At 43.7% G+C, this 27,732-nt stretch overlaps 2 protein-coding genes across 2 annotated transcripts; one reads left to right on the plus strand and one right to left on the minus strand.

Moving 5' to 3' along the window:
* The first annotated feature begins 2,404 nt into the window (after positions 1 to 2,404).
* LOC135698759 (ubiquitin carboxyl-terminal hydrolase MINDY-3 homolog) lies at positions 2,405 to 17,588 on the plus strand. The gene is made up of 5 exons (XM_065218889.1): positions 2,405 to 3,230; positions 3,306 to 3,782; positions 3,851 to 4,004; positions 4,068 to 4,365; positions 16,416 to 17,588. Exons 1-5 carry the CDS (start codon positions 2,904 to 2,906, stop codon positions 16,720 to 16,722), a joined length of 1,563 nt encoding a protein of 520 aa, XP_065074961.1. The 5' UTR covers positions 2,405 to 2,903; the 3' UTR covers positions 16,723 to 17,588.
* Positions 17,589 to 17,806: 218 nt separating this feature from the next.
* LOC135698718 (uncharacterized) lies at positions 17,807 to 23,831 on the minus strand. The gene is made up of 5 exons (XM_065218801.1): positions 22,389 to 23,831; positions 22,205 to 22,316; positions 19,005 to 21,913; positions 18,684 to 18,946; positions 17,807 to 18,240 (listed from the first exon to the last, which is right to left on the minus strand). The coding sequence occupies exons 1-5, from the start codon at positions 23,817 to 23,819 to the stop codon at positions 17,850 to 17,852; spliced, it is 5,106 nt and encodes a 1,701-aa protein (XP_065074873.1). The 5' UTR covers positions 23,820 to 23,831; the 3' UTR covers positions 17,807 to 17,849.
* Positions 23,832 to 27,732: the final 3,901 nt, after the last annotated feature.

The following is a 27,732-nucleotide window of genomic DNA, read 5'->3' on the forward strand; positions in this document are numbered from 1 at the left end:
GACTTATAAATCACTGAAAACATGTTAGGGTTTGAAATCATCTGCCGATTAAACAGCAGACAAAGTTGGCCGACTAAATCAATCGACGAAAAACTATTAGATAGGCCGATTGCTCGGTGTAGCACCAGAAGAAAAACGATTTAATGTGCTGATTAATACACCGACTGAAATGAATTTTTAAGTGGTAATGGATTTAGTCGATGGACGCATCGGGTGATTTGGATGATGTTTGTTTATTTGGAAGATATTTTCGAAACAAAGCACGATAAAATTCAGCATTATATACCATTATTACGAGTACTAATTTTTTGCTCGGATCATGTTTTGACTTCCACAGAAACTCGCTAGAATGAATAGAAAATCGAGTAGAAAATAATAGTTTTTTGGTGGAAATTTCAAAAATTATTCAGCGATTGCAGCGTCACGGTGGTCGATTGAAACATGGATTTGTCAATAGAGCTTTTCAACGTTAATCGGCGCACACTACACGCTTATTCTGGTCAACTCAAAATTGAGTCGAATGTACTCATCTCAGCGGCAAGTACAGGTATACCAACAATCAATACGAAACTAACGATTTTAAATTGGCTCACCACTTTAGCAGCCTATTGGTCCCAAGCAAACGATTAACGTACCCTATTCTAGTTGAAATTCTATTACTACACTATGTTTGTTTTGATTCGCTATGAAAGTTTGACAGATAACATCAGGGGTGTGTGGATTCATGCAGAACATGCAGGGGTGAGTGAAATAGCTTGGGACTGCTTGGGACCGTTGTTCTGGTACTGAGTGAGCCAAAAATAATAATGATTTTCTTCGGGACCCAGTGGTCTTATACCCCGTTCACATTACAGCCTATATCACGTGATATAGGCTGTCTTGCAATGAGCACTCATACATAGGATTTCCAGTGAAAACTAGATGTATGAGAGCTCATTGCAAGACAGCGTATATCACGTGATATACGCTGTAATGTGAACGAGGTATTAGAGTTACCTCTTTGCTAATACCCCGTTCACATTACACCGTATATCACGTGATATACGCTGTCTTGCAATGAGCACTCATACATCTAGTTTTCACTGGAAATCCTATGTATTTGTGTTCATTGCAAGACAGCCTATATTACGTGATATACGCTGTAATGTGAGCGAGGTATAAGAAGTGTGTACATTTTTATAACTGTAATACCCTGGACAGACTATGGCTTATATCATGTAATATAGGCTGTCTTGCAATGAGCACTCATACATAGGATTTCCAGTGAAAACTAGATATATGAGTGATCATTGCAAGACAGCCTATATTACATGATATAAGCCATAGTCTGTCCGGGGAATAAGATCGCCAGATAAATACAATTTAGTGGACTTTTCGCGTGTATAGTGTGAATCATAAGCTGGAAACGACAAAATATGAGCTTTGATCATATCTAGCTTCGTTTCTGTGATTCGGTTCGGATTGCGATTCTTCATTCTAAGATCATCTGAGCAGATTCCGGCATTCTTGATAGCTTTGGAGGCAAGCCATCTTATTTTCTTATCACCCACATCGAACGTACTAAGGAACATTTGCTTACAAACTCTCTGTTTCCCGTTTAGTGCAGGCAGCTCATACACGTTAGTGTAATTGTTGGTAATACCCAGTGTAGTAGGTGTTTCATTCGCAATGGGCAGCATCAACAATCCCTCCTGCGCCCCCAAATTCATTGAATCTGACTCTGTCGATGTATCCTCTGGTCGATCTTCCGGCACCAAATTACCCATTTTGTCATATTGTGCCGGAGCTCTATGGAAATGTTGCCTGTGTGCAAGCGCTTGGCGAATTTTGTCGGTGTTAGGTGTATGTTTTGAAATTTGGAGGTCAGAGATTCAATACACATTGACGGAAGAACACGGTGACTGCTCGTGTGACCAAGTGAAAATGTTGCGGAAAGGTTACGACACCCAGTACAGACTATGGCTTATATCATGTAATATGGCTGTCTTGCAATGAGCACTCATACATCAAGTTTTCTCTGGAAATCCTATGTATGAGTGCTCATTGCAAGACAGCCTATATTACATGATATAAGCCATAGTCTGTACGGGGTATAAGGGGCTGTTCATAAACTACGTAGACCGTTTTTTGGGATTATTGAACCCCCCCCCCTGCGTAGACAATTTTCCATACAAAATTTTTAAAATTTGTATGGGCCGCGGATAATTGTCAACCCCCCCCCCCCCCTAAACTGTCTACGTAGTTTATGAACAGCCCCTAAGGAGATTTCTATCCGTGTATCTTCCCCCTCGCAAAAACCCCGAGAAATCGATCGAGGATTGTTGCCAGCCAAATCGAAAAGTCGATCGACCGCTGCGGTCGGTCGAATCGAAGATCGCCCAGTGCTTTCCTTTTCGACCCCCGTCGTCCGTCACCGTGCACCGCAGCCAAACATCGCGTTCGCGACTCCGCGAACTGAACGACGAGAGGAAATATTTTTCTTTAAAATTGCATCTTGTGTGTAAATACATGGTAGTGGCAGCCGCAGCAGAGTGATTCAGAAAAGTCATAGAAGCGAAAGGGAGTGGAAGAAAAGTGTCGAGTGCAGAAAAAAAAACCTGTGTGTGACAAAATCTGGCAGCGGAAAAATCGAATTTTGCTTCTGCCTGAAAGCCTCGATCTGTACGTCGACTGCGGTTAGCAACGCGGATTCTCGGAAGCTATTGTCGTCGCGTAATCCTGGTGCGTTTTGTGAAATTCGGACTTTCTCCGCGACTGGAAGAAGAACCTCGTTGGGAAAAGTGTTGGCGATTTTGTGTGTGGGATTTTTCTTCCTCTGCCTCTGCGCTGCTGTGACATTTGGCTTTTTAAGGGATTGGATTCCGAGGGCTATTCTCGCGAGGGAAATCAGGAGCAGCACGGCGATGGGTGAGCATTCGTTGCAGCAGCAGCAGCAGCAGCAGGGTCAAGCGAGCGATCAGCCGCAACCGGGCGAGGCAGCCACAGCCGGAACGTCATCCGGTTCGCAGCAGCTCTTGCAGGGAGAGCTACGGGAAATCCGGATGTTGCTGTGGGGTTCTACTATCCGGCAGGAGGTGTTCCATCGGTGGTCCCAAGGGTTCGAGTTTAGCGAGTGTGAACCTTCGGCACTGGTCCAGCGCGATGGAGGACCATGTTGTGTAATCGCACCGGTGCAGGCCTACCTGCTGAAGATTCTGCTGATGGAGACACCCGGACACAGTTTCAGCGATGTAAGTTGGATGGTTTGACAGTTTAGTGATTTATCGTGAATGAGAAATTTTCCCTGGTCTTTTTTTCTCCGGTAGCTGACGTCAGATAAGTGTAAAACGCTGCTGATTCAGGCCATCTGTCAGATTCTGATGAAATGCAAGTCCTCCAAGTATAGGATTGTTGGATTGCAAGCGCGGCAGGCCACCGGAAGCGGTCCCGGGTGCTCCTCCGGAGGCGGTCCCGTTGAAGAATTGGACGGCGATGCAGAGATGGTTGACGCACTGGAGAACCTCCCACCGAATGAGGAAGTGGAACTCGGAATGGATGCTGCCACGGCAGTCGCTTCGGATTTAGTTAATCAAAATATGATGGCGGAAGCGGCAAGCGGTGCAAAGGAAACAGCGGGTGCCGCAGCTGATGCATCGTGGAGTCCGGAAATGTTCCACGAGAGGCTGTGCGTCACCGAGTTGGAACAGGTCGATGACGTCGAGAAGTATTACGCTGGTAATTTCCACGTGCTGGCCGAGGAGTGTGGCGTACTGTTGCTGCTGTACACGGTTCTGCTGACGAAGGTAAATGTTTCCGAGAAAAAAAAAGGCGATTGAGATCGTGTCCTAACAACGGTCGATTTTGCTTTCAGGGTCTGGAGAACGTGAATGGCGAGGTTTCGGACACGTCAGAGCCACTGATACATGGCACCTACGGCTACGGTAGTCAAGCGTTGATCAATCTCATGCTAACCGGATATGCCGTTCCCTACGTCTGGGATAACGAACAGGACGTCGGTGGCTTAAGTAGGTTTTGATTTCATTGTGGTGGGTCTTTAGGTGACATTTTTTGTTTATCTCCTCCTTCAGAGCTGAAGGGCATTACGCAACAGTCCGACATCGGTTTCATCACGCTGATGGAGCAGTTGCAGTACTGCACGGTTGGGTTCTTCTACAAGAACCCGAAGAATCCGGTCTGGGTGATGGGCTCGGAGACTCATCTTACCGTGCTGTTCAGCAACGAACGGCGGTTAGTCTCACCGGAAACGCCCTCGGAGGTGGCCCGGCGGGTCTTCCGGCAGTTTGATACCGAGGGCAGCAACTTCATACCGGGCCCACTGCTGCAGGACGTGCTGTGTGCGCTGGACCTGGTCAGCGAACCGGAATAGTAAGTATCCTCTGACTGCAGATTGGGGCGATGGGTTTGGATTCATAGTTGCGCGTTGGGATTTTCATGTTGACAACATTTAGGAGGTTTGCACAAAAACGTAAATCTTGAAGTTAGACATTGTTCACTTTGGCATATTTTATAATAATTATTGCCAAGAAAAATGTTATCAAGAATCAAGATAGCCTTATAACATGTTATAACTCGCCAATGTGAACTTAGCATTAAGATGACATTTTCGGATTCTGATACATTGAAGAATTGTCTGGAGAATTTTAATGAGAATCTCAAATGAATTTTGAGGAGAATTAGTAGAGTAGAGGAACACAAATCACTCTCTTTGGGAATCCTGAGAATAATTTTAAATGAATTTGACTAAAAGCTAAATATTTTTGTTTTATCCTTATCCACAATTCCAATTATATGAATTCCAGAATTATATTTGGACTTCTGCTCTGCATTTTAAAGAATTTCTTTCGAATTTATAGGCTTTTTTAAGGTGTTGTCTCGGTAGCTTAGTACTGGTTACCCGAGCAAAGTCCAGCATCAAAATGACAGCAAATTGAAATCAAGTTTTGATATCAACATCAAACTGAAATCATAATTTGATTTCAGTTTACACATTGACAAATTTGATACCAAATTTTGTTTTCATTTTGCTGTACATTTGCTCTTTAAATATATGTTGTTACGGGTTTGTTTTCATTGCCTTAGCATAACATCAAATTGAATACTTGTTTTGTTATCAACAGGAATAATGGATAGCAAATTTGGTTTTCAGTTTGCTCTCACTGATAGCAGAAATGGTTTTCAATGTGATGTCACAGGAAGATATGTTTGCTCTCAATTTTGATATTTTAACCGTTAAAACGACCAAAACGACAACAACCTGAGTAATCATTATCAGCGAAATCACAACATCAAATTTAGATTTCAATTTGATCTCAGACTTTGCTCGGGATACCGTTTCTGCTTACTGTGCAGAGGGTCGGCAGTTCAATCCCAGGCCCGTCCCTTCCTTGCAATATGGCTTATTCTATCCCCTCCTGATCTAAAAATAACCCAACCCACTAACACAACTATCCTTTCCGCGGCAATTGTGGAGGTGCAGAGGTATACTCGGTCTCTAGAAACGAACTAATAATCATCCAAACCAATCCTCATCCTTTCCTTTCCCCAAAGACCATGAGGACTTGGCCAGCGTCGGTACTGATCTATACAAAGAATGAATCAGTGGAATTGTGTACATTGAAGTTGGAAATCTACTCCAAAGCTCCATCTATGTTTGACTTCCAGAACAACTTTGCTGAAGACAGCAAGTTCTTAGATTTCGAGATGCATTACACAGTAAGGATACTTACTTGATACTTGATGGGCCACGAATCGCCTTGTTGATTCTGCGCCGAACGATGTAGTCTTCTCCACTGAACTCGGTCCTGAGCCAATCGCTTCCAGTCGCCACGAGCATTTTGGTACAACTCGTGATTCATGCGACGCCGCCAGAGCTTGAGCTTGCTTGAGCTTGATTGACCGCCCACGGTTGCTACTCTGTTACTGCCAGATCAGCTGTAATTACACAGAGAACCAATAGATAATGCTTGGGACTAGCAATCATCCTCAATGTGTAAAAACTGGTGATCTTAAATTAGGCAATACCAGCGCCGGCCGCGCCCGAACACAGGTCAAGAAAGGAAGGGGAAGGATTGTGTTGACATGACACTCGCTTTGATGGAAGCCGAGAACACCTCTGCACTTCCACGAGGAATCACTGGGATGTTGGATAAGAGGGTTGGGTTTGCAGCAGGTTTCGTTTTGGTAAACGATAAGCTGAATTGATGTCCTAACGATCATATAACGCGAAGAAGCTTGGGATTGAACCCACGGTCTTCTGCTCAGTAAGCAAAAACGTTTGCCACTAGGCAGACGAGCACCTTTTTAATCACCGAGTTGCTGTTATTACCATGTAGTCATATTAACAAATAAAACGATTGACGAATCTTGAATGTGGATGGGCCCTGAGATTAGACTCATGATGCTCTGCTCAGTAAGCAAAAACGGTTGCTCCAAGGCCACCGAGCCCCTCATATCACATAATACCGTTGCTCAAATTTGTGTATCCATTCAAACCCGGAACCAACGACAACAACGAGTTTCGCAAAATACACGATACACAAGCGATTTTACCATAAATCTCTTTGATATGTAAGCAGGCCACTGTAACCGACGATCTTTCAAATCCGAAAACTAAAAACTACGAAAAAGTACTTAGGCCTTCATTGACAGGGTCCTATCCAGGATAACATCTGAAAAATCCAAATCTGGCCAACGCCCACCTAAACCTGTTCTAATCCACCTGAAATGACTAACGAATGGAAGACTTAGACTACCCAGCCATGCAATAGTCTCATTCCGTGCCATATGGCAACTTGATGATTCTATTGCGCTCATCTTCTGGCACCACCCAGGGAAGACTTGGTCCTGTACCCAATGCTTAACTTATCTCCATTCCACTCCGCTACTCGCAATTTCTTGTGATATAGTGGGCGGAATATTATTATATGAGACAATTCAATGCAGACGTCTTTCCAAATTTGGCAGATCGACAGGTAATCGGTGAGTTACCACGATAGTTGCTATTCAACAACTCGACAACGTCCCATCGTCAACGCCTGCTATGAGAATTTCCCATTGCAGACGCCAACGAAATGAAGTCATCGAGCTATCGATCAACTACCCTGGTTATCGCCTGGTACCTTATAGCACGATGCTAGGAGGTGAACCGGAAGAATCGATGAGCTACCTCTCCCCCTGTGATTCATGCGACGCCGCCAGATACCATTTTCCTGTTTCCCGCCGAGTAGTTTCGCAGCACCTTACGCTCGAAGACACCAAATGCTCTCCGATCAGTCTGCTTTAACGTCCACGGTTCACGGCCGTAGAGGGCCACCGGAAGTATCAGCGGCTTATACAAAGCAAATTTCGTTTTCGTTTGCAAGCTACGGGACTTCAGCTGGTTTGCAGCTGCAATACGTCTTTTCACCACGCGGGTAACATCATTATCGCATGTCACTAGTGTTCCAAGATACACAAATTCTTCCACTACCTCAAATTGTTCACCATCTAATCACCAGTTCACTACCAAAACCACTATTGCTGCCACGCTGTCTACCGGCTACCATGTACTTTGTTTTGGTAGAACTTATCGTGAGCCCAATCCTCGCCGTCTCCCTCTTAAAAGACACAAAGGCCTCTTCCACTGCTCTACGGTCAATTCCGATGCACACCAGCTCTCCCAATCGCTCCTTCAAGAGCAATGTTGAATAGTAAGTTTGAAAGTGCATCGCCCTGCTTCAATCCATCTAAGGTCACGAACGAGATCGAAATCTCATCTACAGCCCGCACACTTGATTTCGATCCATCCAGCGTTGCGCGAATCAGTCTAATCAGTTTCGCCGGAAGCCATGTTCTAGCATAATCTGTCAAAGCTCATTTCTCTTCACTGAATTCGTACGCTGCTTTGAAATCAAAAAACAGATGGTGAGTCTGCAAGTTGTACTCCCGGAATTTATCAAGGATTTGACGCAGGGGAAACATTTGATCCATCGAAAACCAGCCTGGTATTCGCCGACGAAGGACTCCTCAAGCGGTCTCAATCTGTTAAACAGAACGCGTGACAGTATTTGGTACGCCGAATTCAGAAGAGTTATTCCTTGATAATTGGCGCACTGCCCTTTTTTTAATAATGGGCAAATTAGACCATCCAACCAGCTAGCAGGCAGTTCTTCGTCCTCCCGTATCTTCATTAGAATACGGTGGATTGCTTGATGCAACTGCTCACTTCACTCACTTCGAAAAGATTGGCCGAGAGCTCGTCCTTCCCAGCAGCCTTATTGTTCTTCAGCTCACGTATTACCTTTTTAACCTCGTCTAGCGTTGGAGGCTCCAATGCTTGATCGTCGTCTGCGATGTTTACTCTGTTTCTGATGTTCCTTCACTCTCTCCATTCAACAATGTCTCAAAGTTTTCCTTCCATCTGGCAACGACCGTTGTTTTATCTGTCAGCAAATTCCCTTCACGGTCATTGCATATGGCAGGAGATGGCGCTGTTTTACCAGCGACGATGCCACAGCTGGGACGGGACTTGACAATCGGGTAGCGATTTCGAGCCAATTTGCTGTCAAATCCGAGCCAGTTTCTGATTGGTCAATTTGACAGTAGCAATCGTGGAATAAAAAGGACAGAGGGATCGCATCAATCTGGCTAGCAGTGATGCCGGAATCAATGTTGACGTGAATGGCATTGTTAATTTTTTTATATTTGCGAAAGGAAAGTTGAAAAATTGAGTGCATTGCGTGTTTTAAGCGTTGGATATTGTTGTTTGTTTATGGTTGTTTTTATTGTGTTGAGCAAAAATGATGCACATGTTGCTAAGCTGCGGAAGGAACTCCGCATAAAATCCAAATTAATATAGAATAAATATTTTACATTCCTGGCATCCTTGGTCAACTCCGTCAAACACCACGCACAAGTTTTCGAAGGGCATTCTTCAAAAACATTAAGAAGAGTGAGAAGCTCGATTGTCAAGTCCCGTCCCGGTGCCACAGGAGCATTTTCGTTTGTCCACAATTCGAATTTTTATCCTTTGGTTTGTTTTCCGTCGATCTTGTTTTCCGTGCTGAGCTACTTTGAAGTAAAGTAAGAGGGAAGTTTTCTTTTTCAGTTTAACAATATTTTTTGTCGATTTTCCTGCAAGGTTATCCCAAATCATAACAAAAGATTACTCAATTGACGAGGCTCTCCGTGCCTTTGGGATGGACCTCTAACGAAAGTTTACAGGGTATTTGACGGATGTCCATAGTTTCGAAAGGATTTATGTTTTGGGGGAAACCCAAACAAATTATTCAGAGTCAGAGCCACGTAGAACATGCATGCTTACTCCAGATGGCCGGACAGAATGCAAATTGTAAAGGTAAAGAGAATCAGCAAAGATGAATCCAGTTCCAATTGCAGCATTGACGTATGGTGTCAACAAGAACTCGGTGCAGAACGGTCCTGCCATTCAGTGTAGATGCGTCTGCAACAGTTTCTCCCGGACAACCACTCGGTACTATTGGTGGTCCACCAGTCAGCCATCCAGCTCATTCTATGGACTGAACCATCTCGGAGTTTAGATTGACTGTGAAGGCTGGTGGAGTTAGTGGATTCCATATTAGCAACATTAAGAAGGATTCTGCCTGCAGAATTGTAAAGGTAACCACACCGGAGGTAACAAAGCCAATCTGAACCGCCAGCAGTTTCAGGGCTATAAATATGCAATTCCGGCATGACCAAGCAAGGATGGAAATTAAGATTGAATAACAAGCAGAGAAAAAGCGGTATCATGATCCTGGACCAGCATTTGGATACTGTTGGATATTAGTATGAATGGATTAAAAGTAAGAAGTTCAGAGCCATCAGAAAGACGAAGAAGAGCAATACTAGTTAATTTTGAACAATCTCAGCGGTTTGGGCCTCCTGTTTATTTATTAGGGTGTTTAAAAGTTCAATGTCATGAGAAATCACAGTCGTTTGACTATCTCACCAACAATTGTATACTCAACAGCGACTGCTGGCATTAGGAAGCTACTGAACGTCTATTGCTGCTTCTACCACCGACAAACCGACATGACACTTAATTCTAACTTGTGCTAAAAAATCGCAAACGGCCGATTTAAATGTGTAGTGATCCAAACTGTCAAAACCATTGAGCTTTTTGACGTTTAATCGGCGCACACTAATGCAGCATTAAAATTGAAGGAGTGCGAGCAAGAGGGAAACAGATTAGTGGGAAAACAAACCATCCATTTATCCCTGTGTGCTAGATAGAGAAAGACAATTAAACGTCAAAAGGTCTATAGGAGTTTTTGATCTAGATAAAAATAATTTGTCCAGAATAGATCAGACACGAACCGATTCATAACTTTTGCATGTGGGCTAGTGGCTTAGCTAAATATTTCCCACGAACACGGAGCCAGATGTCAGTAGTGTGCTTTGGTAAGATTTTTTTTATTGTTTTTGCTATGGTCATTCATGTCGGTTTGTCGGTGCTTCTACTATCGCTGGTGAGAATTTTAGGTCGAATCCTTCCTGATTGCCCGAGTAGCATGATGATAATGTAGAGGCACTTTCCGGTTGATTACTTGAGATACAGGATTCGGTGAACGTCTACCGGAATGACACCCGGTACAGAACTTTCTTCTCATGGGGGGGACAACTTCTGCCATCAGTCACCCTTCTCGTGGAGGGGCAGAACTTCGAGGTTAGTAACGGTCATCGTATACTGGTTTACGGTTCCAGCAGTGGCCGACGATCTAGCGCTTGTCAATCTTCTCATTCGTTTGACATCGTTGAACCAAGAGGAATGAATGTTCTACAAAAAAAAGACTCACATGCGTGTTATTTGATGCAATATGCACACAAATAACTCGTTTAATCATCCATGAGAACTTAACCAAGGTAAACAAATAATCTTAAAAGTCATAACTGTAGGGTCGCCAAACTCATGGTTAACTGCTACACTTCGGCACAACGCTGGACACAGCTTTCGGCACAGATTGAGATGTGCAGAGTTGAGGGCCCCTTGGCTGGTAGTCTTTTGTTATTATATGACTTGGGTAGGCGTGAGGTAGGAACTTGTGAGAACCATAGCTAGGTATTCCGCTCCTTCCAGGTTGTCAACTCACCAGCCCAAGGATTTTCGCTGGACATTGCTATTTATTGTAGATCTCAGACTTAAGGTTCAATTTACTTTGAGGCATTTTCGAAAAAATCAAAAGCAGTTTTTTTCGACGCATTATTTCAGATTGCTAAAAACTCGCGTCATTTTGTGTAGAATAGCAAAAGGAATCGAATAGTGCGAGCATTTTGCAATCTGAACTAATGCGTCGAAAAAAACTGCTCTTGAATTTTTCGAAAAAGCATCAAAGTAAATTGAACCTTAAGTATCCCGAAGTAATGAAAAGTGAAAATTTATGAGCTTGTAGAAATATTCTAGATTCTATGTGAAATGTTGGAGATATCGGACTTGGAACTTTTTATATAAGACTTCAATTAAAATAGGTATTAACAAAATATTTTGAGGATATTTTCGGTTTTTCTGGTTGTTTTCGATTTCCGGTTTTCCCGGTTCAGTGGCCGCCCTGCGTATAGCATTTGTAATTTGGAAATTACGCTGTCAACGTTGGATGGCTGGAGTTACCGGCATGCTACGGCATCTAGAGCTTATTCCAGTTCAGGCATTTAAGAAGCTGAAACATGTCTTCTTTGTTAGAGCAGCCGTTGTACATCTGCAGACATTTTCAAAATCTCCGGTAATTCTATGAGTACGGCCGCCAATTTAGTCTGGTTTCTGATGCCTTAAAGGGCCACGCACATTAGGGCCTGTTCATAAACTACGTAGACAGTTTTTTGGGATTCTTGACCCCCCTCCCCCTGCGTAGACAATCGCCCATACAAAAATTTTAAAATTTGTATGGACCGTGGATAATTGTCAACCCCCTCCCTCTAAACTGTCTACGTAGTTTATGGACAGCCCCTTAGATCCATTTGCGTTGCGTTGACGTAAAATTGACAGTTAGACAATAGATTTAGCTGTCACTTTGCCGCAACGCGTCCGATCCGGATCTAATGTGCGTGGGCCTTAAGAGACTCTTCTTCCAGATTACACTGCAGGGTACTGGTACTATCCGGAGATATCGATTCATTTGTCAGTCAAGTTCACTGGACTCCCGGAGCTGGAGTCGCCCAAAAAGCTTGTAAATTATTAAACTGGAGTCCTGGTCGGCCAAGGAGTATTCAACTCTGCACACCTTAATTCGTGCCAAGCGTTGTGCAGAACGTGCCTATCAAGGAAAATCAAAGTATGCCTATCAAGGTGTCAATATTCCAGGAGTTTGGCAACCCCAAAAGTTTTGACTTTTATGATTGTGTTTACAATCTTAATTTCTCTGATGGATCATGGCAAGCATTCACCTTCATTCTCATTAGAGCGTTAGCGGGTCGGGAATTGGAAACCATATAACCAATACGGTAATCATGCACATTCAACCCGTCCACAATATTCTGGCTCGATGTCTTTTTGAATTCTTGATGCCTTGCTGGTGTACAGAAATAGAGGAGAAATCCGATCGATGATGAATGAAATCCCTCCCGACTAAAGTAAACCCATAACTCGAACGGGGCGATAGTTCAATCCCACGCTAGGAGTAACACCGTCGAACCAGTTTTAAATCATATAATCGACTCAGAAGTGCGTGTCCTCAAAGATATAATTCAAGCCTACCAAACTACGATCTGATTTAGTTGTGGTACCTTTCCACCACCGATGAAAACTATCAAATATCTCCCCGTGAAGATATGTCATGCTTCGAAAATAGGATTCTCGTCTACCGCAGACTTCAGTGGAAACGCTTTATATGGCGCCTGATCGGTCTGTATAGAACTCGAGAAGTTTCCGCCCAATCCACTCAGCTCCACACAGATTACAAAAGTGGGTGATTTATGATTCACGATAGCAGTACTTATACATCTTTCAAATTTTATGGACATCACTATAAAGCCCTGGTTATCCCATCGAAGTCAATACCAAATTACTGGGAAGAAAATCCGAGGAAAAACGAACGAAGATACTCGGCAAGACCGGGCTTCAAATCCGGCCGCTCCATATGATAAGCTTGTTTTCTTCTTTATTGATCATTCTGCATAACAAAATTGTTAAAGTACCTCAACTCTCGCAGAAGATCCTGCCGTGATCCTTCGTTGTACGCTTCGAGATAGTACCCGTCATAGGTCTAAATTCTTCATTATTGGTGATTTTAATGCAAAACACCGCTCATGGAATAATGCTCAAAGCAATTCCAATGGTAATATTCTGTTTGATGATTGTTCTGCAGGTTATTACACTATTCAATATCCAAACAGCCCAACATGATTTACTTCTGGAAGAAATCGCTCAACTATTGATTTGGTCTCAACTGATTCATGTCAACTTTGCAGCCAATTGGTCACCCATGCTGACTTCGGTTCTAATCACCTTCCAGTAACTTTTGAAATATCCCAAGAAATAATTTGTAATCCCAACAGCTCTATTTTCAATTACCATAGAGCTGATTGGGAGCAATATAGAACATTTATGGAATATAACTTCAATCCAAACATTCCTTTGCAAACCAAAGATGAAATTAATTATGCTCTTGAATCTCTGACTACTTCTATAGATGAAGCAAGAGCTGCCTCAGTACCAAAATGCGAGGTTAAATTCGATTCAATTATAATAGACGACGATCTTCAGCTCTTGATCCGTCTTAAAAATGTCCGTAGGAGACAATATCAAAGAACACGCGATCCTGCCATGAAAGTTATCTGGCGGGATTTGCAAAAACAAATTAAAAAGCGATTCTCTGCCCTGAGGAACAAAACTTTTGAAAATAAAGTTAGACCCGAGTTCCAAACCCTTTTGGAAACTCACAAAAATTTTGAAAAAACCTCAAAAGTCTATTCCAGCGGTTAAAGAAGGTGGTAAAATTTTGATCACAAATTTGGAAAAAGCTCAGAAACTTGCTAAGCAATTCGAGAGTTCCCATAATTTCAGTTTGGGTCTTACTAGGTTACTATTGAGAATCAGGTTGCTCGGGATTATCTGAATATTTTCTCTCGGGAAAATATTTTTGGTGATGGTGAAAATGATTTGGACGAAATAAGGTCTTTAACTAAAAAGTTTCAAAATATGAAAGCTCCAGGTGATGATGGAACTTTCTATATCCTCATCAAAAAACTCCCAGAGAGTACCTTGTTTTTCTTGGTAAAATTATTTAATAGATGTTTCCATTTGGCATACTTTCCTGATAAATGGAAAAATGTAAAAGTTGTTCTAATTTTGAAGCCGGATAAAAATCCAGCTGAAGCTTCTAGCTACCGTCCAATAAGTTTGCTTTCTTCAATAAGTAAACTTTTTGAAAAGATAATTTTAAATAGAACGATGCTTCACATCAATACCAACTCATTTTTTGCAGATGAGCAGTTTGGATTTCACCATGGGCATTCAACTACTCCTCAACTCTTAAGAGTTACCAATTTAATTCGTTCAAACAAATCTGAAGGCCACTCAACTGGAGTTGCTCTTCTAGACATAGAAAAAGCATTCGAAAGTGTTTGGCATGAAGGTTTGATTGCTAAATTGAAAAAGTTTAATTTCCCGCTTTATATTATGAAATTAGTTCAAAATTATTTAACCGACAGAACTCTGCAGGTAAATTATCAAAATTCCAAATCTAATCGACTACCTGTTAGAGCAGGAGTTCCTTAGGGTAGCATTCTTGGGCCTATATTGTATAACATTTTCACTTCGGACCTCCCTGATTTGCCTCAGGGTTGCCACAAATCTTTGTTTGTTCTTCGATCTTCGCAGGATGCATGGTACTCTTCTTTTCGTACGAATAACATAACGAATATAATTGTAGGGATTCCGCCATCCCCGTCGTATAGTTGGGATCCATTTTCTTGGTATTGATGAAATTTGGGGGTGTGGCCTTCCGAATTTATCATCAAAGGCAAAAAGAAAATTTTCACAATTATTTCATTCTCAATCGAAATCGAATCGTCTCTAGAGGTAACCCGTTTTAGCCGTCTTGACTGCTGTATCCACAAGATGCTCTGGACCGGTCATGGTGTAGATGAACTCGACTGAAGTGAGGCCCGAATAGAAGCTGTTCTAAATGAAAACACGGTCCGATGTGATTTTTGCTGCAATTCGGAAGAGACGGACTTAGTTTAGCTAGGTTTGAAGAGATTCATGATTCAGACTATGCTTACATAATTTTTTGAACGATCTTCAACACCCGGTGGGTACCCGTTTGTCGTTTTTAAATGCTTGATTGAATCTCTGTATCACCAGTTTTATGTATAACACTCTCTCACTAGCGTCATTTGGGAGTAAACAAAGTATTGAACCTTAGTTTAGTAACGATTGGCAAAACATCAGTACTCAACAGTCATGCCGGTTTATATTACATTGTCTGTGTCCCACTTGTCAAAGTGTGCCTTAATGTGCCGAACAGTGTATCATGCTGTGTATCGGCACAGAGTGCAGAGTTGATTGCCCCTTGGGGTCGGCAGAACTAGTCTTGTAGAACAAAAGGCGGTCGTCGGAACAAGTCTTCTGAATTAGATTCAGATGGGTGACGAAACTGGAGCTTATCGGTTGACGGTACCGTGAAGGCAACATATTTGACGCGGTTCCTAACTTGGCGCACTGGATCATTTTAGACTATTTTCCATTAATATTATTGAAATTTTAACGTTGTAAATATTAGTTCCGGTGCTCTAAGGATGATAGTGTAACGAAGCTTTTAAAAATATCTCGTCAAAATTGAAATGCGAATAAAAATAGACAAGTGCGTCTCCATTAGGAACCGCGTCAAATATGGTGATGGCATAAGTGATGTGGTTATTTGAATTATACTGCCTATAATCCCATATCAGTCCCATATGGAAAAAGTAAGTATTGAGAAAATGGCAGTTGAAGTTATGAAGTGCAAGTAAATATTAGAAAAATCATAGTAAATTATTTAAAATTTGGTAAAAGTTAAAATCAGTTACAATAAAGCTAGGGGACTGTTCATTAACAACGTAGACAGTTTAGGGGGTGGGGGGTTGGCAGTGATCCACGGCCCATACAAATTTTAAAAATTTGTATGGACAATTGTCTACGCAGGGGGGGGGGGGGTCAAGAATCCAAAAAAACTGTCTACGTAGTTAATGATCAGCCCTTTATATGTTTTGTTACATCAGCGAAAAATATGGTGAATCAAAATGCAGAACTGTAACTTGACCTCTGGACAATCGAATTTTAGGATGGGACTGATATGCGATTATAGGCAGTTAATAGAGGGTTATACAGCTGGTTTAGTTTTTATTGACCTCATTTGATAAATATAGCAAAATACAGGTTTCGGGCACTAAGATTGGTTACACAAATTTAAATTAATTAAACCGTTTTCCATCTTCCCCCGCAGCGTGGACCTGATGCGCAAGAAACTGGACCCGGAAAGCCTCGGCATCATCCTGCTGAACGATTTCATGAACGAGTTCTTCCCGACGGAGAAGAAATCCGTACCGGACACGTTCGACCTGCTCCACTACAACGGCATACCGAACTCGAACTGCGAAAACCGGGTGCGGTACAACAAGGGCCACGCCATCCAGCTGGAGAGCGACGTGCGGATGTGCAACCCGTCGGATCCGATGCTGACCTGCCTGCAGACCAAGTGGCCCAACATCGAGGTCAACTGGAACGACTCGCGGACACCGTCGCTGAATTGACCAGAAAGTGCGTTGTTTTTGTTGTTTGCATAATTAATAGTCGACACCGACTCACACACAGACACACGGGAAGATATACATAGGAAAATGACCCGATGAAATCCAGCTGAGCAGACCCCCATTTTACCGAGTAACCTAAACGCCTAAGTAGCTTCGGAGTTTCCCTTGTCCCCCGAAACGACACGGTTACAAGTTGATTGTACAAGACACAATAGAAAGCGCCATCTCTCGACCAGAAGAGCAAACTGAATCTGTTTTAAATGCATATACATATTTATTCTCACACATACACACGTACGCAGTTGAAGCAACCAATCACACAAACTAATCTACAGAAAGGACAAACGAAAGAATAATAAAATTAACTACAATATAAACAAACCACAAAGTAGCTAACTAACGAAATAAGTAGATCAACAGGTTAGCAACGAGTTAGCATATAGACAGAGTTCTCTTACATCTACCATAACCTCCCTTTAACTCAGAATCAAACCCTACCTTAACTACAACTACAACCAAACCAAAACAAAATCAGTCGAAACCAATCAGTTTAATCGGGCGCACCGCAAACGACAACCAAAAGAAGAAGAAGAAGACGAAGAAGATAAAGAGCGATACAATCTACCCCTCCCATCCCAATGCGACAAGTGACCTGCGAAAGAACGTGAATGCAAGAGCTAAACCGAGAGAGAGAGAGAGGAGATACAGACAGACAGAGGGCAATTCGGAGGAATGATTCGTGGGTTTTCCTTCTTTCCCGCGCGAGAGATATTAAAAAAAAAATGAATTCCAACCCCACACAAACTCTAATGTAGATTTGAACGAAATAATTGAAAACTGCGTAGGATGTAAAAGAAGAAGAAGAAGTGAAAAAAAAACACGAAAACGAAATCAAAGATATGTACCGTGGAATGAACGATTATAATATATGATTCACAGATACCTTATTAAAAGTGGAGATCGATTGGGGCGGAATAGACGGAAAGAACCTATCCCCCGCGGGACATGTCATTGAATTGAGCATTTTGCATTTGTAACTTTGCTAAACAAATTATTTTCTTAAACAAAAAAATACGTTGGTAACATGGCACAATTCTACAGGCAAACTTGTACGTTTCATGTACAGTTCAGTCCGACGGCAGCGACTGGATCTGCCTTCGGAATGCCTTCAGCTCTTCTCCCTCGTCGGAACTGCCGGACCCTTCGTCGTTGCCCAACGAAACGATTTTCCTCCGCCGCTTGGCCTTGGGCATGCGCTTCTCCATACGCCGCGCACGGCGACGTTCCCTCAGGATCGCTTCCGCTCGTTCCAGTTCGTCCAGCTCGGAACTGGACGGGGATCGAAGCGGTTTGACTCCGGTTTGCTCCTCGTCCTCCTCCTCTTCCGGCACGATGAACGAGTTCATCTCGTACATCGATTGCTGGTCCAGATGCGGTGGCTGCGAGTAGATGTCCAGCATATTCCGGACCCGTGCCGGAGCGGCTGGAATCTTGAAGCAACCGGGGCGGAGGGGACTCCTGGAATGGGGAAACAGTTATGTGGGTGTGGGCATGAATTTGTATATTGTGTGGCAAGCACAATTATAGGGTAAGGTGTGCCAAGATGGGTCAGCTAGTACATTTATTAATTTATTTGTTTGTCAAAATCAACAGATTCAATGTTAACTAAATGGTGGTTTGCTTTTCTAAACCAGCATTGGCCGGAGTCAAAACGCTTTCCCAATATTTATTATCCCAAACAATTGCAGGCTAAACGGGTCTTATCCAGAATAGATCAACAATGGGAGAATTACAATAGAATAATCTAGAAAATGACGTCTGGCCAATTACTGAACATGCCACTTTACGGTGGGTTAAACATGTAGCACAGATGCCGGAAGAGAGACAAGTTTGACTGGAAAAGATTGACTAACGACCGAATCCCATCGACTACCATGCTAATTATCCTTATTACCACTCACCTAACCGACTGCAGGTACTTCGCCTGCATATCGTCCGGATCGTCGTCCTCTACCGGTCCGTGGTCAATGATGGAATCGTCGACAAACTGCGATAACCCCTCATCACTGTCGTGTTCATCGTCATCATCATCATCCGATACCACAGCCTGACTTAAAAAGAAATCACAGCGCTCCTTCCGTTTCCGTCGATTGTTGCGAGGGCGAAAGGGCAACGACGGAGGACCCATCATCACCTGTTTCGACTCCGCCGAAGACTTAACATTCTGATGAAACATAAAAATGAGAAATAAGAGATAATTTTGCCGCATTCACCGCACTCACCGATCTTGCCGTTTGGAAAACGTCATCCTCTTCGTCGCTCTCCCGCTGCTCAAGATCTTCGAAAGCGTCATCTTCCTCGCTGTCGTCACTGCTGACGATCGCTTTCCGTTTGGATCTCGGAACGATCATCGTCAGATCATCCAAAGTGCGGTCCTCTTGGGAAGCATCTGCAGTCGGCCGCTGCTGAAATCCAAACTGCCGCTCCAGTTCTTGCCGAAAACTGGATCCGTCCCCTGGCCTGCAGGAGGCAAAGAACGGTGACTGCTGGTTCGTCGCACCGGAGTGAGCTCGCACTACCGGAGCCGAGTTTACGTTCAGTTTCCCGTTGTCGTTGGATTGGTTGAGCCGAAGTCGATTGAAATTCAGTTTCTTCCGCAGCAGGGAAGGCGATCGTTCCACGAATTGAGGAGATTCCTGCTCTTTTCGATCGGATTTTCTGCTGGAGGTAGGCGTGGTGGGAATCGCCATTTTCCAGCTGAGGTTCGGCTCGTTCGGAATGTTTTCTTTCTGGGAAATTGCACTGGTCATTACATCTTCCAGATCGTAGTTTACGATCTTGCCTGAGTTGACGACGAGGTCGGGGAGTTCTGGAGTTTTCTTCGACCCTTCGCTGTTACTGAACAGGTCATCATCGCTGTCCGCCAGTAGATCTAACAGATTGCCAACATCCAGATTTTTCAATTGAGAGCGTCGGGTATGGGTATTCAAATTCGGCGGGATTTCCTGAGAATTCGGAATGGCTTCTTCGCTGCCGCCTCCGTCGTCTACCAAATCCGAAAGACAACCGTGGATGTCCAACTCTAGATCCTTCTTCTGCCGTTTGCTCGCACTCAACGGAAATAGGTCACTCGAATGACTCCGAACGGAGGACAACGGGATGGCTTGGGTTTTGTCATCCGGGAAGTTTTCCCGCAGAAACTCGTCGATCGGAACTTGCGTTCTGTTCGACAACCGTTGCTTCGTGGATGCTTCGATACCGGAAAAGTCGCCTTCCATAAAGTCTGCCTGGAGCAATTCAACCTCCTTCCTGGCAAGGTCTTCCTCTGGGTTGACTTGTTCAGCAACGATTGGCTGACTGTACCGGTTAAAATCCCCGGCCAGGAAAGCAGCTTCCTGAGCCTGTAGATTCAATTCTTTCGAATCGAACAAACTCTTGCTTAGATCTGCAATTTGCTGCGTGAGGGAATTCTCCATCACCGTCGGTTCTTCATCCTCCACGAACGTATCCAGACGATCGAGAAACTTGTTTCCAGTCGTTGGCTTTTCGGGAGACTCTTCAAACACCTGATCCAGATTACCAAGTCCAAAGTACTCCAACACCATCCGCGTGTTCAGCTGCTTCGGACGGCTGGTCAGCGGCGAAGCGTGGTCCGAGTTCCTCGCTTTCTGAATCGACCGGTTGAATGCCCTCAACAGCGGACTGTTGTTGTAGTCTGCGGGGGTTCGCTTTTCGCTCTTGGCTAAAGTCGCAACACGGGACTTTGTTTTGTTTCGATTGATTGGGGTTACTTCTGGTGGTGCTGGTGCTTCGGGAAGATTTGGGAAGTAGCGGGATTGATCTGGTTCCATAATTGCTGGCAGATACAGTTGGGAATCGAAGAGGTTCGAAATGGTTGGATCTTCGGGAGCGTCTACGACGGGAGATAAGGCAAATTCATTCACCTCAGTTACCTGCTGGACACGGTCACTGTTGAGGCTATGAGCTGAAAATCTGGAAAAGTGTTCGTTGAATCGTGAAACTTGATCGTCCGTCACTTGTGGTTTATCGATTTGAATGACGTTTCTTCGCGGATGCAGCCGTCCCGTCGCTGCTCTGTACTCTTCGATATCCGAAATACGTTTCTTGAGCTGATCGCGTCCATTGAACAGTCCCTCAACAGTTCTCAACTCAGACTTCAGACAGTCTCCTCTGTCGTCCAGCAGTATAAGATCGTCATCTTCATCTTCTCCGACCGCGGCATGCAGAATTTCACTTTTCTCAATTACCTCCTTCAGATATCCAAGATTCGCCTCCAGCAAGAGCCTTTTCAAGGGATTCGGGCACAGAATCGACTTGGATGCTTTGTCCTCCTGAACTACCAGCTGCTTCCGATCGTTCAGAAATCGCTCCCTTTCAAACCTCGCCTTATGTCGTAGCAATGGCTTGATCAATTTCTCCAACTCCATCTCCTGATTGGTTTTCCCTAGTCTTAAGGAAGCGTCCTGCGGTGCTTTGAAGCTCCCTCGTGATGTATCTATCGAGTTTACCGATGCATCCTCTTTTTTAGGAGGACTAGAGAAAACTTCCCTTTCGCTGGCGTCCAGATCCGTGTCCACCTTGCGGAAGAAGTTCCGAACGTCCTGCGTTCCTCTTGGTGCATCCTGCTTCTTCTTTCGCTTTTTTCTAGTATCTCCTTCTGCTTGCTCCCCTTCAACCTCTTCCCTATCCGGATTATCATCCTTCTTTCTTTTCCTCCCCTTTTTACCCTTCGGCTCACTGACACTTTCTACCTCTTCCGGAATTTTAATAAACGTCTCGACGCACTTTGGATCGAACTCCGTCGGTACCAGTCGCGGCGATTGTCTGTACAACACTCCCAAGATCTCCTTACTCCGCGACAGCTTCTGATTGATCTTATCCTTCGACGCCAGCACCTCCTTCAACGTATCATGCTCCTTGCCTTCGGTGACCAACATCAGAACCCTCCCGACCCGTTGCCTGCCGGTTCGACCGATCCGCTGTACAAACCGGGTAGGATTCTTGGTGATGTCAAAACAGACGATCAGATCCACCTCACCCACGTCGATTCCCTCCTCGGCCACACAGGTAGCGATCAGGGTGTTGCAGGCTCCCGATCGGAAGTCCTTCATAGCGGCGATCTGCTCCTTCTGTGTTACGGCACGAAGACCACCTCCGGTGCCACCCTGTCCTGCAATGGGAAATGGGTCATGCGTTTTGTCAGAATTGCTTTTCACATATGAAGCGATTGTTTTTAAAGACATCATAAAAGATTCATATGCTATCGGGCATGTCTCGCTAGGTTTCGATCTGTCGTTAGTGTTAGTGGATATGCAGTACCGTGCGATTTGACTTGTTCGCGGTGCCTTCATTTCCTCAATCGAAAAATGATTTACTACTAGGGATGCAATATGTAATACCTCAACCGGACAGATTGAAGGTCTGTCATGGCAAGTCTGAACTCTCGACAATAGCAACTTACCTACAATGCATTTTGGTTTTACCACGGGCCTATTTTGCAGCAGTAACCGATGGATCATTGCAACCGATTCGCGATACTCGCAGAAGATGATCACTTTGGAATCTGGATTATTCTGAAAAAAAAAACAAAATACCACCACTGTCAGTAACCTACTATCACTCCCCCGCAACCGAAAGACGCAAACCTTAAAGTGCTCCTTCAAATTCCTCTCCAAAATGGTAAACTTGGGATGGCCAAAGTCAATCGGCTCCTTATCCACCTTTGGCACCACCCCATTCGGCATCGCTCCGAGGATGGCCAACGGGTTCCTTCCGTACTCCTCCCGCAGTTCGTCCAGGAACACCTTCAACCGGGGATCCTTGGCCACAAAGTACCTCTCCTCGGTTCGGTTGTGCTCGTCCTCGAAAAAGTTCAGAAACGCCCGTATTCCGTGCCGTGTCAGCAGCTCCATCGCGTGATACAAACTTACGCAGACAAGAAAGTCCGCATTGATCGACGAATAGTTCGGATGCCTCTGAATAAGACTATTTTCACGAAATTTCTTCTGCTCCATTATCAACCACCCGCGGTTCAGAGAACCCGTATGACCGGAAATCACATTCGCATCCAGTAACCGCCGAACGTACGGATCAACAATATGAATGAACTGTTCTCGAATCCTGGTCAACTTGGGTCCCAGAGGGGTAACGACCGTTCGGATGTTCTTCTTAAAAGTATACGGTGAAACGTCAATCGAATTCTCCCATCGAACTTCAATATGCGAAATCAGGAGATTCTTGATTACTTCAGCCACATCTTCCAACGTCCGACCTGGAGTGGCCGACAGGGCCAACACCCGAAAATTGCTGTTGCTAGTTGCGATCGCTTTGATCACCTCTGTGTAGGCGTACCGACCTTTCGCTTTATGGGCTTCATCAATCACTACCAGCTTCACGGCATCAGTCGGGAAATTCTGCTCCGGAGAGTTGATGTCCGCTAGAACGACCTGCGGTGTTACGTAGAACACCCGTTTGCTCTGCCACAGTCCGGTCCGGTTTTTCCTCTGCTGCTTGCCGGTCATTTCTGCCGTATCTTCCTTGGGAATTCCCATGATTTTGTAGCATGCCTCAATCTGCTGATTGACCAACGGTCTCGTGGGAGCCATGAAGATGACCTTCCCCGTCGGGTACCATCGGTAGATGTTGTACATCACGACTGCGGCAATGAACGTTTTGCCCAATCCGGTCGGCAGCACGACCATGGTATTCTTAAACAGTGCTGCTCGGACAATCGAAAACTGATACTTCCTTACCGGGTAGTTAGTCGGATAGATCCAAATATCGCCGGCATTGTTGTCGAACCCTGCGTAGCGGTCATTCTTCCGGAGTTGCATGCCATCCACCAGCTGCGAGAAGGGCTTGTCCATCAGCTGAAGGACTCGTTCGTCGCAAAGCTCACTCTCGTCGAAGGTGCCGTCATTGTTCAGCGAGTAGCTGGTGGCGTTGAGAATTCCGCGGGACGTTCCCGCCGATTCGTTGGCACTGGAGTCATTCATTTTAAAACACAAAATCTTTCCAGGATTTAGACATTGTTTTACATAATTTAACGCAGGAAAATAACACAAAATTAAAATCATAAAAAGCGACCGACAAACGAGTTGTTTTGTTTACAAGATTTTTCCTGATGGTGTGTTGTTAGGAAAATGAACTGACAACAAACGACAAACAAAGAATGAACTCGCGGAACAAAGCTATTTTTTTTACTGTGCCCTCTCAGCAGGGATGCCATTAATCTATTTAAAAATAACTGACAAAATGCACAAAAAATAACTGGACGAAAACTGGATCCTCATGAAAATATTTTTTGGTTGATGCACAGTACCCATATTTCAGGCATAATATTTGATAACGGCACAAAAGCATTTGTAAACAAACTTTCCAAGTCCCTTTACACACGAACCAAAGTTCGCCCACGCAAACCAATACCGCTTTCGGAAAGGTGATAGTTGCCCCTATCCGATGATGTTGTTTGTTTGCGTGGGCGTACTTTGGTTCACGTGTAAAGGGTCTTAGAAAGTTTGTTTACAAATGCTTTTGTGTCGTTATCAAATGTTATGCCTGATTTGTTCACTGCTCGATTCACACAGGACTGCGTTGAAAATATTTTTTCACTACTGCGTTTCAAGCAAAAGCGACCAACGGCCCTACAATTTAAAGAAAATTTGAAATTGCTCACAATATCTCAATTCATGACTGATATACCTACGGTGTCATATTTTTATTTATTTATTATTTATTTATTTATTTATTCATCTGACTTTTTGTCGTCTTAATGAATGTGATGGGGAAAAGCCAATTTAAATGGCGTAAAAACCCCATATATTTTCACAATACAGTACAAACATTACAAAACAAGCACATCCGTTAACATAACATAAAGTGAACATGGCTTCAAATATCAACTGTAGTCAAAAACATAAAAAAAATATAATTCTATCAGCTCCATTGGACATCCATCATCCGAAGCAATCCTCGTCGGCAGTGGTGAATGGAGAAAAAAAAATACAGGTAGCATAATCGTTACAATTTAGGAGCAATGGAATATTACTCACCTTTCACAATAACGAATCTCACTCGATCCATTAATGCAATTCAGTCAGTCTACGCTTAAATGTTGCCACAGTAGAGTTGAAGTCGAAGAGGATGTAGACTTCGTTGAACCTAGTCGACATAAAGCGAACAGGATCATGAAGGCCATACAAGGAGTTGCGGGGCTCAAGCAGCAAAAAGTTCCGTTGGCGAAGTAATCGTTCAGGAACGTAAAGGTTTAGTTGACCTAGTAACTCCGGTGTGTCAGTTTCTCCTGTGCGAAGTTTAGCTACAAACACCGCTTGGGCATCATTCCGTCTCTGCGGTCCCAATAATCTGCATCGATCTCCATATTGTGGTAGGTTTAACGGATCTCATCACGGAAGGCGTATCTCACAAATTTTCTCTGAATTGCTTCGATCCTACCAGTCCAGGTTGACTGGTACGGGCACCATACTACAGAGTTGGATTCCAGAATCGATCGCACCAGTACGCAGTACAGAGACCGGAGGCAGAGAGGATCGGTAAATTCGCAGGATATTACGAACATAAATCCCAGCTGTCGGTTGGCTCTACAGATAATATCGTTGTAGTGTGATCGGAAGTTCAGCGCTGAATCTAGGATGACACCAAGATCACGAGCTTGAAGACAACGCTCAAGGGACTGACCATTAATTGAATAATCATACGTAATCGGGTTGAGCTTGCGATGAAACGATATAACCAAATATAACGTTCCATTTGTAGATGCTCAACGTCAGCATGTTCCGGGTGCACCAATCAGCAAAACTATTCACCAGCAATTGTAGAGCATAGCAATCATCGATACCTTTAACGATCATGTATATTTTGACGTCATCAGCGTAAAACACACGGCAGCCAGATGATAGTACGAGAGAAAGCTCGTTGATGAAGACATATGAAACAGACGACAGAACATGGTTGTTGAGCCTAAATGAAAAGGGTGCACATAAAGTGGGGTCAGACTTAACATCAAACGAGACGGTCATGGTAAGCCAAAAATTTGCACTATTTGGAGATCAAATAAAAATGTTTTAGTTTTTAAATACAGGAAACTAATTTCATCGAACTTGAATTCACGAACGAAATTTTCATTGACAGTGTGTTTGACAATTCTGAACGAAATTTGATCTACCACATTGCCGGATATATACTCAACAGTGCGTCAAAGAATTATTTGTTGTGTGAAAGTTGTTTTTCGCGTTGTGTAAGTGAATATCCATTTTTGAAATATTTTACAAAGTATACAATACTTAAAGATTGCACCGGGGAGGCTTTGTTGTACGTGACAGAACCCACGTATATATTTTTCGTTGCCCTGGAGAGAATCTTCCGAGATAATGTGGCTAGTCTTGTGCAGAGGAATGACAAGATTGCATCAACATCAATTACGTTCATGAAATCAGTAAAGACTGATATTTTTGAAGAACAATGCCACGATATTCGGAATAAGATAATTGATCGCTCTGTACTGCTAGAGTTGGAAACTGAAATAATCCACTCGCGACAATCGATTTCACTTTTGTTTAGTATGTTCAACATAATGTCGTATCTAGAGCACTGTATTCGTTGAATAATTTACTGTATTTTTTTTTAATTTAGGACTAATTGAAGAAAAATTTAATCAAGCCGAAAATAGTACAGTTGTACAGATGGAAAGGAGGAGTGGATACACTAGATAAAACGACTGCGGGATACACTTGCAAATGGCGAACTAACAGATGGTCGTTTACTGTTTTCATGAACCTTACGGACATGTGCTCCAATAATGCGTATTTTCTATTTAAAATTGCATATCCTCATTACCTACCGAATGACAAGAGCCGAAAGCGGAAATTTTTAGACTGGCTGGCAAAGGAGTTGGCACTTAAACACGTCAAAGAACGAATAGAAAGAAAAGGATTGACAAATAATAGGGGAAATGCAGGTAATGTCGGCCTGAGTGTCCCTAATTTTGGCCCATACATAAATTCAACAATCGACTCATACGTGAGTGACTACCGACTGAGTCGGACGTGTGTGCTGTTTGCTGCTGCGTTCAGTGTTGTTGCTGGTTCGAGGAAAGTGTTCGACGGAAGGCTGGTCCGGTAATACGGATTAGGAGGCGGATTGGTGGAGTGATACTAAGATAAGGTGGCGGTTAACATCCGCAGGTGATGCGCTATAACTTGCGTGACGGTTTCAATCGGTGGCGGTGATAGAAGAAGAAAGAAAAAGCGTGATTGAGACTACTTTTGGCAGGATTGCTGCTGAAGGGGCGAAGGGTCTATGCGGGGAGGTCCAGTGTGCATATGTGTGCGAGGGGAGCGCAAGGGGAGTTGCGTTTAAGAGTGGAAATTGTTGATTCCACGCCGAACGGTAGAGATAATTTCGAGTGCGAGAAGGCAGGAAAGGGGAAGAAAAGAAGAAGCTGATAGTGCCAAAAATATAGCGGCAAACAGTAGTGTGTGAGTGAGCACCCTAAAGGAATACAGAGTAAAGCGGTGGTGAAATTCTGTTAGACGAAGAGAGTAGAAAGAGAAGCAAAAAGAAAAGGGTGAAAGATTGCGGCAGCGGTTTTAATGCAGCGACAACCGATAGTAGGAGAGTGAGTGCCACATATGTGTTTCATCTTCTCGTAGTAGGGGTTAAAAGAGAAAAAGAAGGAGAAGAACAGTGAAGTCCGACCGCAACGCGGTCCGCAAGAAAATAGTTTCCCTAGAAGCCCTTCAATTTAGTGAAGAGGAAGAAAGTGCTGAGTGGTTGCGATGATGCGCGTTGGTGTCGGCCAAATGTTGTAAAGGATCGTGATCGGATTTACCGGGAAATACCGATTGGAGCTTATGGCCATTAAGGACAGGTAAGTAGTTGGTTCATCAAGGTAAGATAAATTAATAAACATATAAAGTATCCGTTCGATTTTGGTAACACGTCCTCAGTATATTTAAACTGCTTGTGCTC

The sequence above is a fragment of the Ochlerotatus camptorhynchus genome, unplaced genomic scaffold (assembly GCF_037179485.1).
Source record: "Ochlerotatus camptorhynchus isolate MF236.1 unplaced genomic scaffold, CSIRO-AGI_Acam_v1.1 ptg000094l, whole genome shotgun sequence".
Classification (NCBI taxonomy): Eukaryota; Metazoa; Arthropoda; class Insecta; order Diptera; family Culicidae; genus Ochlerotatus; species Ochlerotatus camptorhynchus.

What these genes read in the sequence shown, in the direction of transcription:
- LOC135698759 (XM_065218889.1), top strand. Translation starts at nt 2,904, where the DNA reads ATGGGTGAGCATTCGTTGCAGCAGCAGCAGCAGCAGCAGGGTCAAGCG. An exon ending in ACACGGTTCTGCTGACGAAG is followed by an intron (nt 3,783 to 3,850) that starts GTAAATGTTTCC and finishes TTTTGCTTTCAG; the next exon opens with GGTCTGGAGAACGTGAATGG. An exon ending in ACAGGACGTCGGTGGCTTAA is followed by an intron (nt 4,005 to 4,067) that starts GTAGGTTTTGAT and finishes CTCCTCCTTCAG; the next exon opens with AGCTGAAGGGCATTACGCAA.
- LOC135698718 (XM_065218801.1), bottom strand. Translation starts at nt 23,819, where the DNA reads ATGATTTTAATTTTGTGTTATTTTCCTGCGTTAAATTATGTAAAACAA. An exon ending in TTTTCCAAACGGCAAGATCG is followed by an intron (nt 18,947 to 19,004) that starts GTGAGTGCGGTG and finishes ATGTTTCATCAG; the next exon opens with AATGTTAAGTCTTCGGCGGA. An exon ending in AAGTACCTGCAGTCGGTTAG is followed by an intron (nt 18,241 to 18,683) that starts GTGAGTGGTAAT and finishes TCCCCATTCCAG; the next exon opens with GAGTCCCCTCCGCCCCGGTT.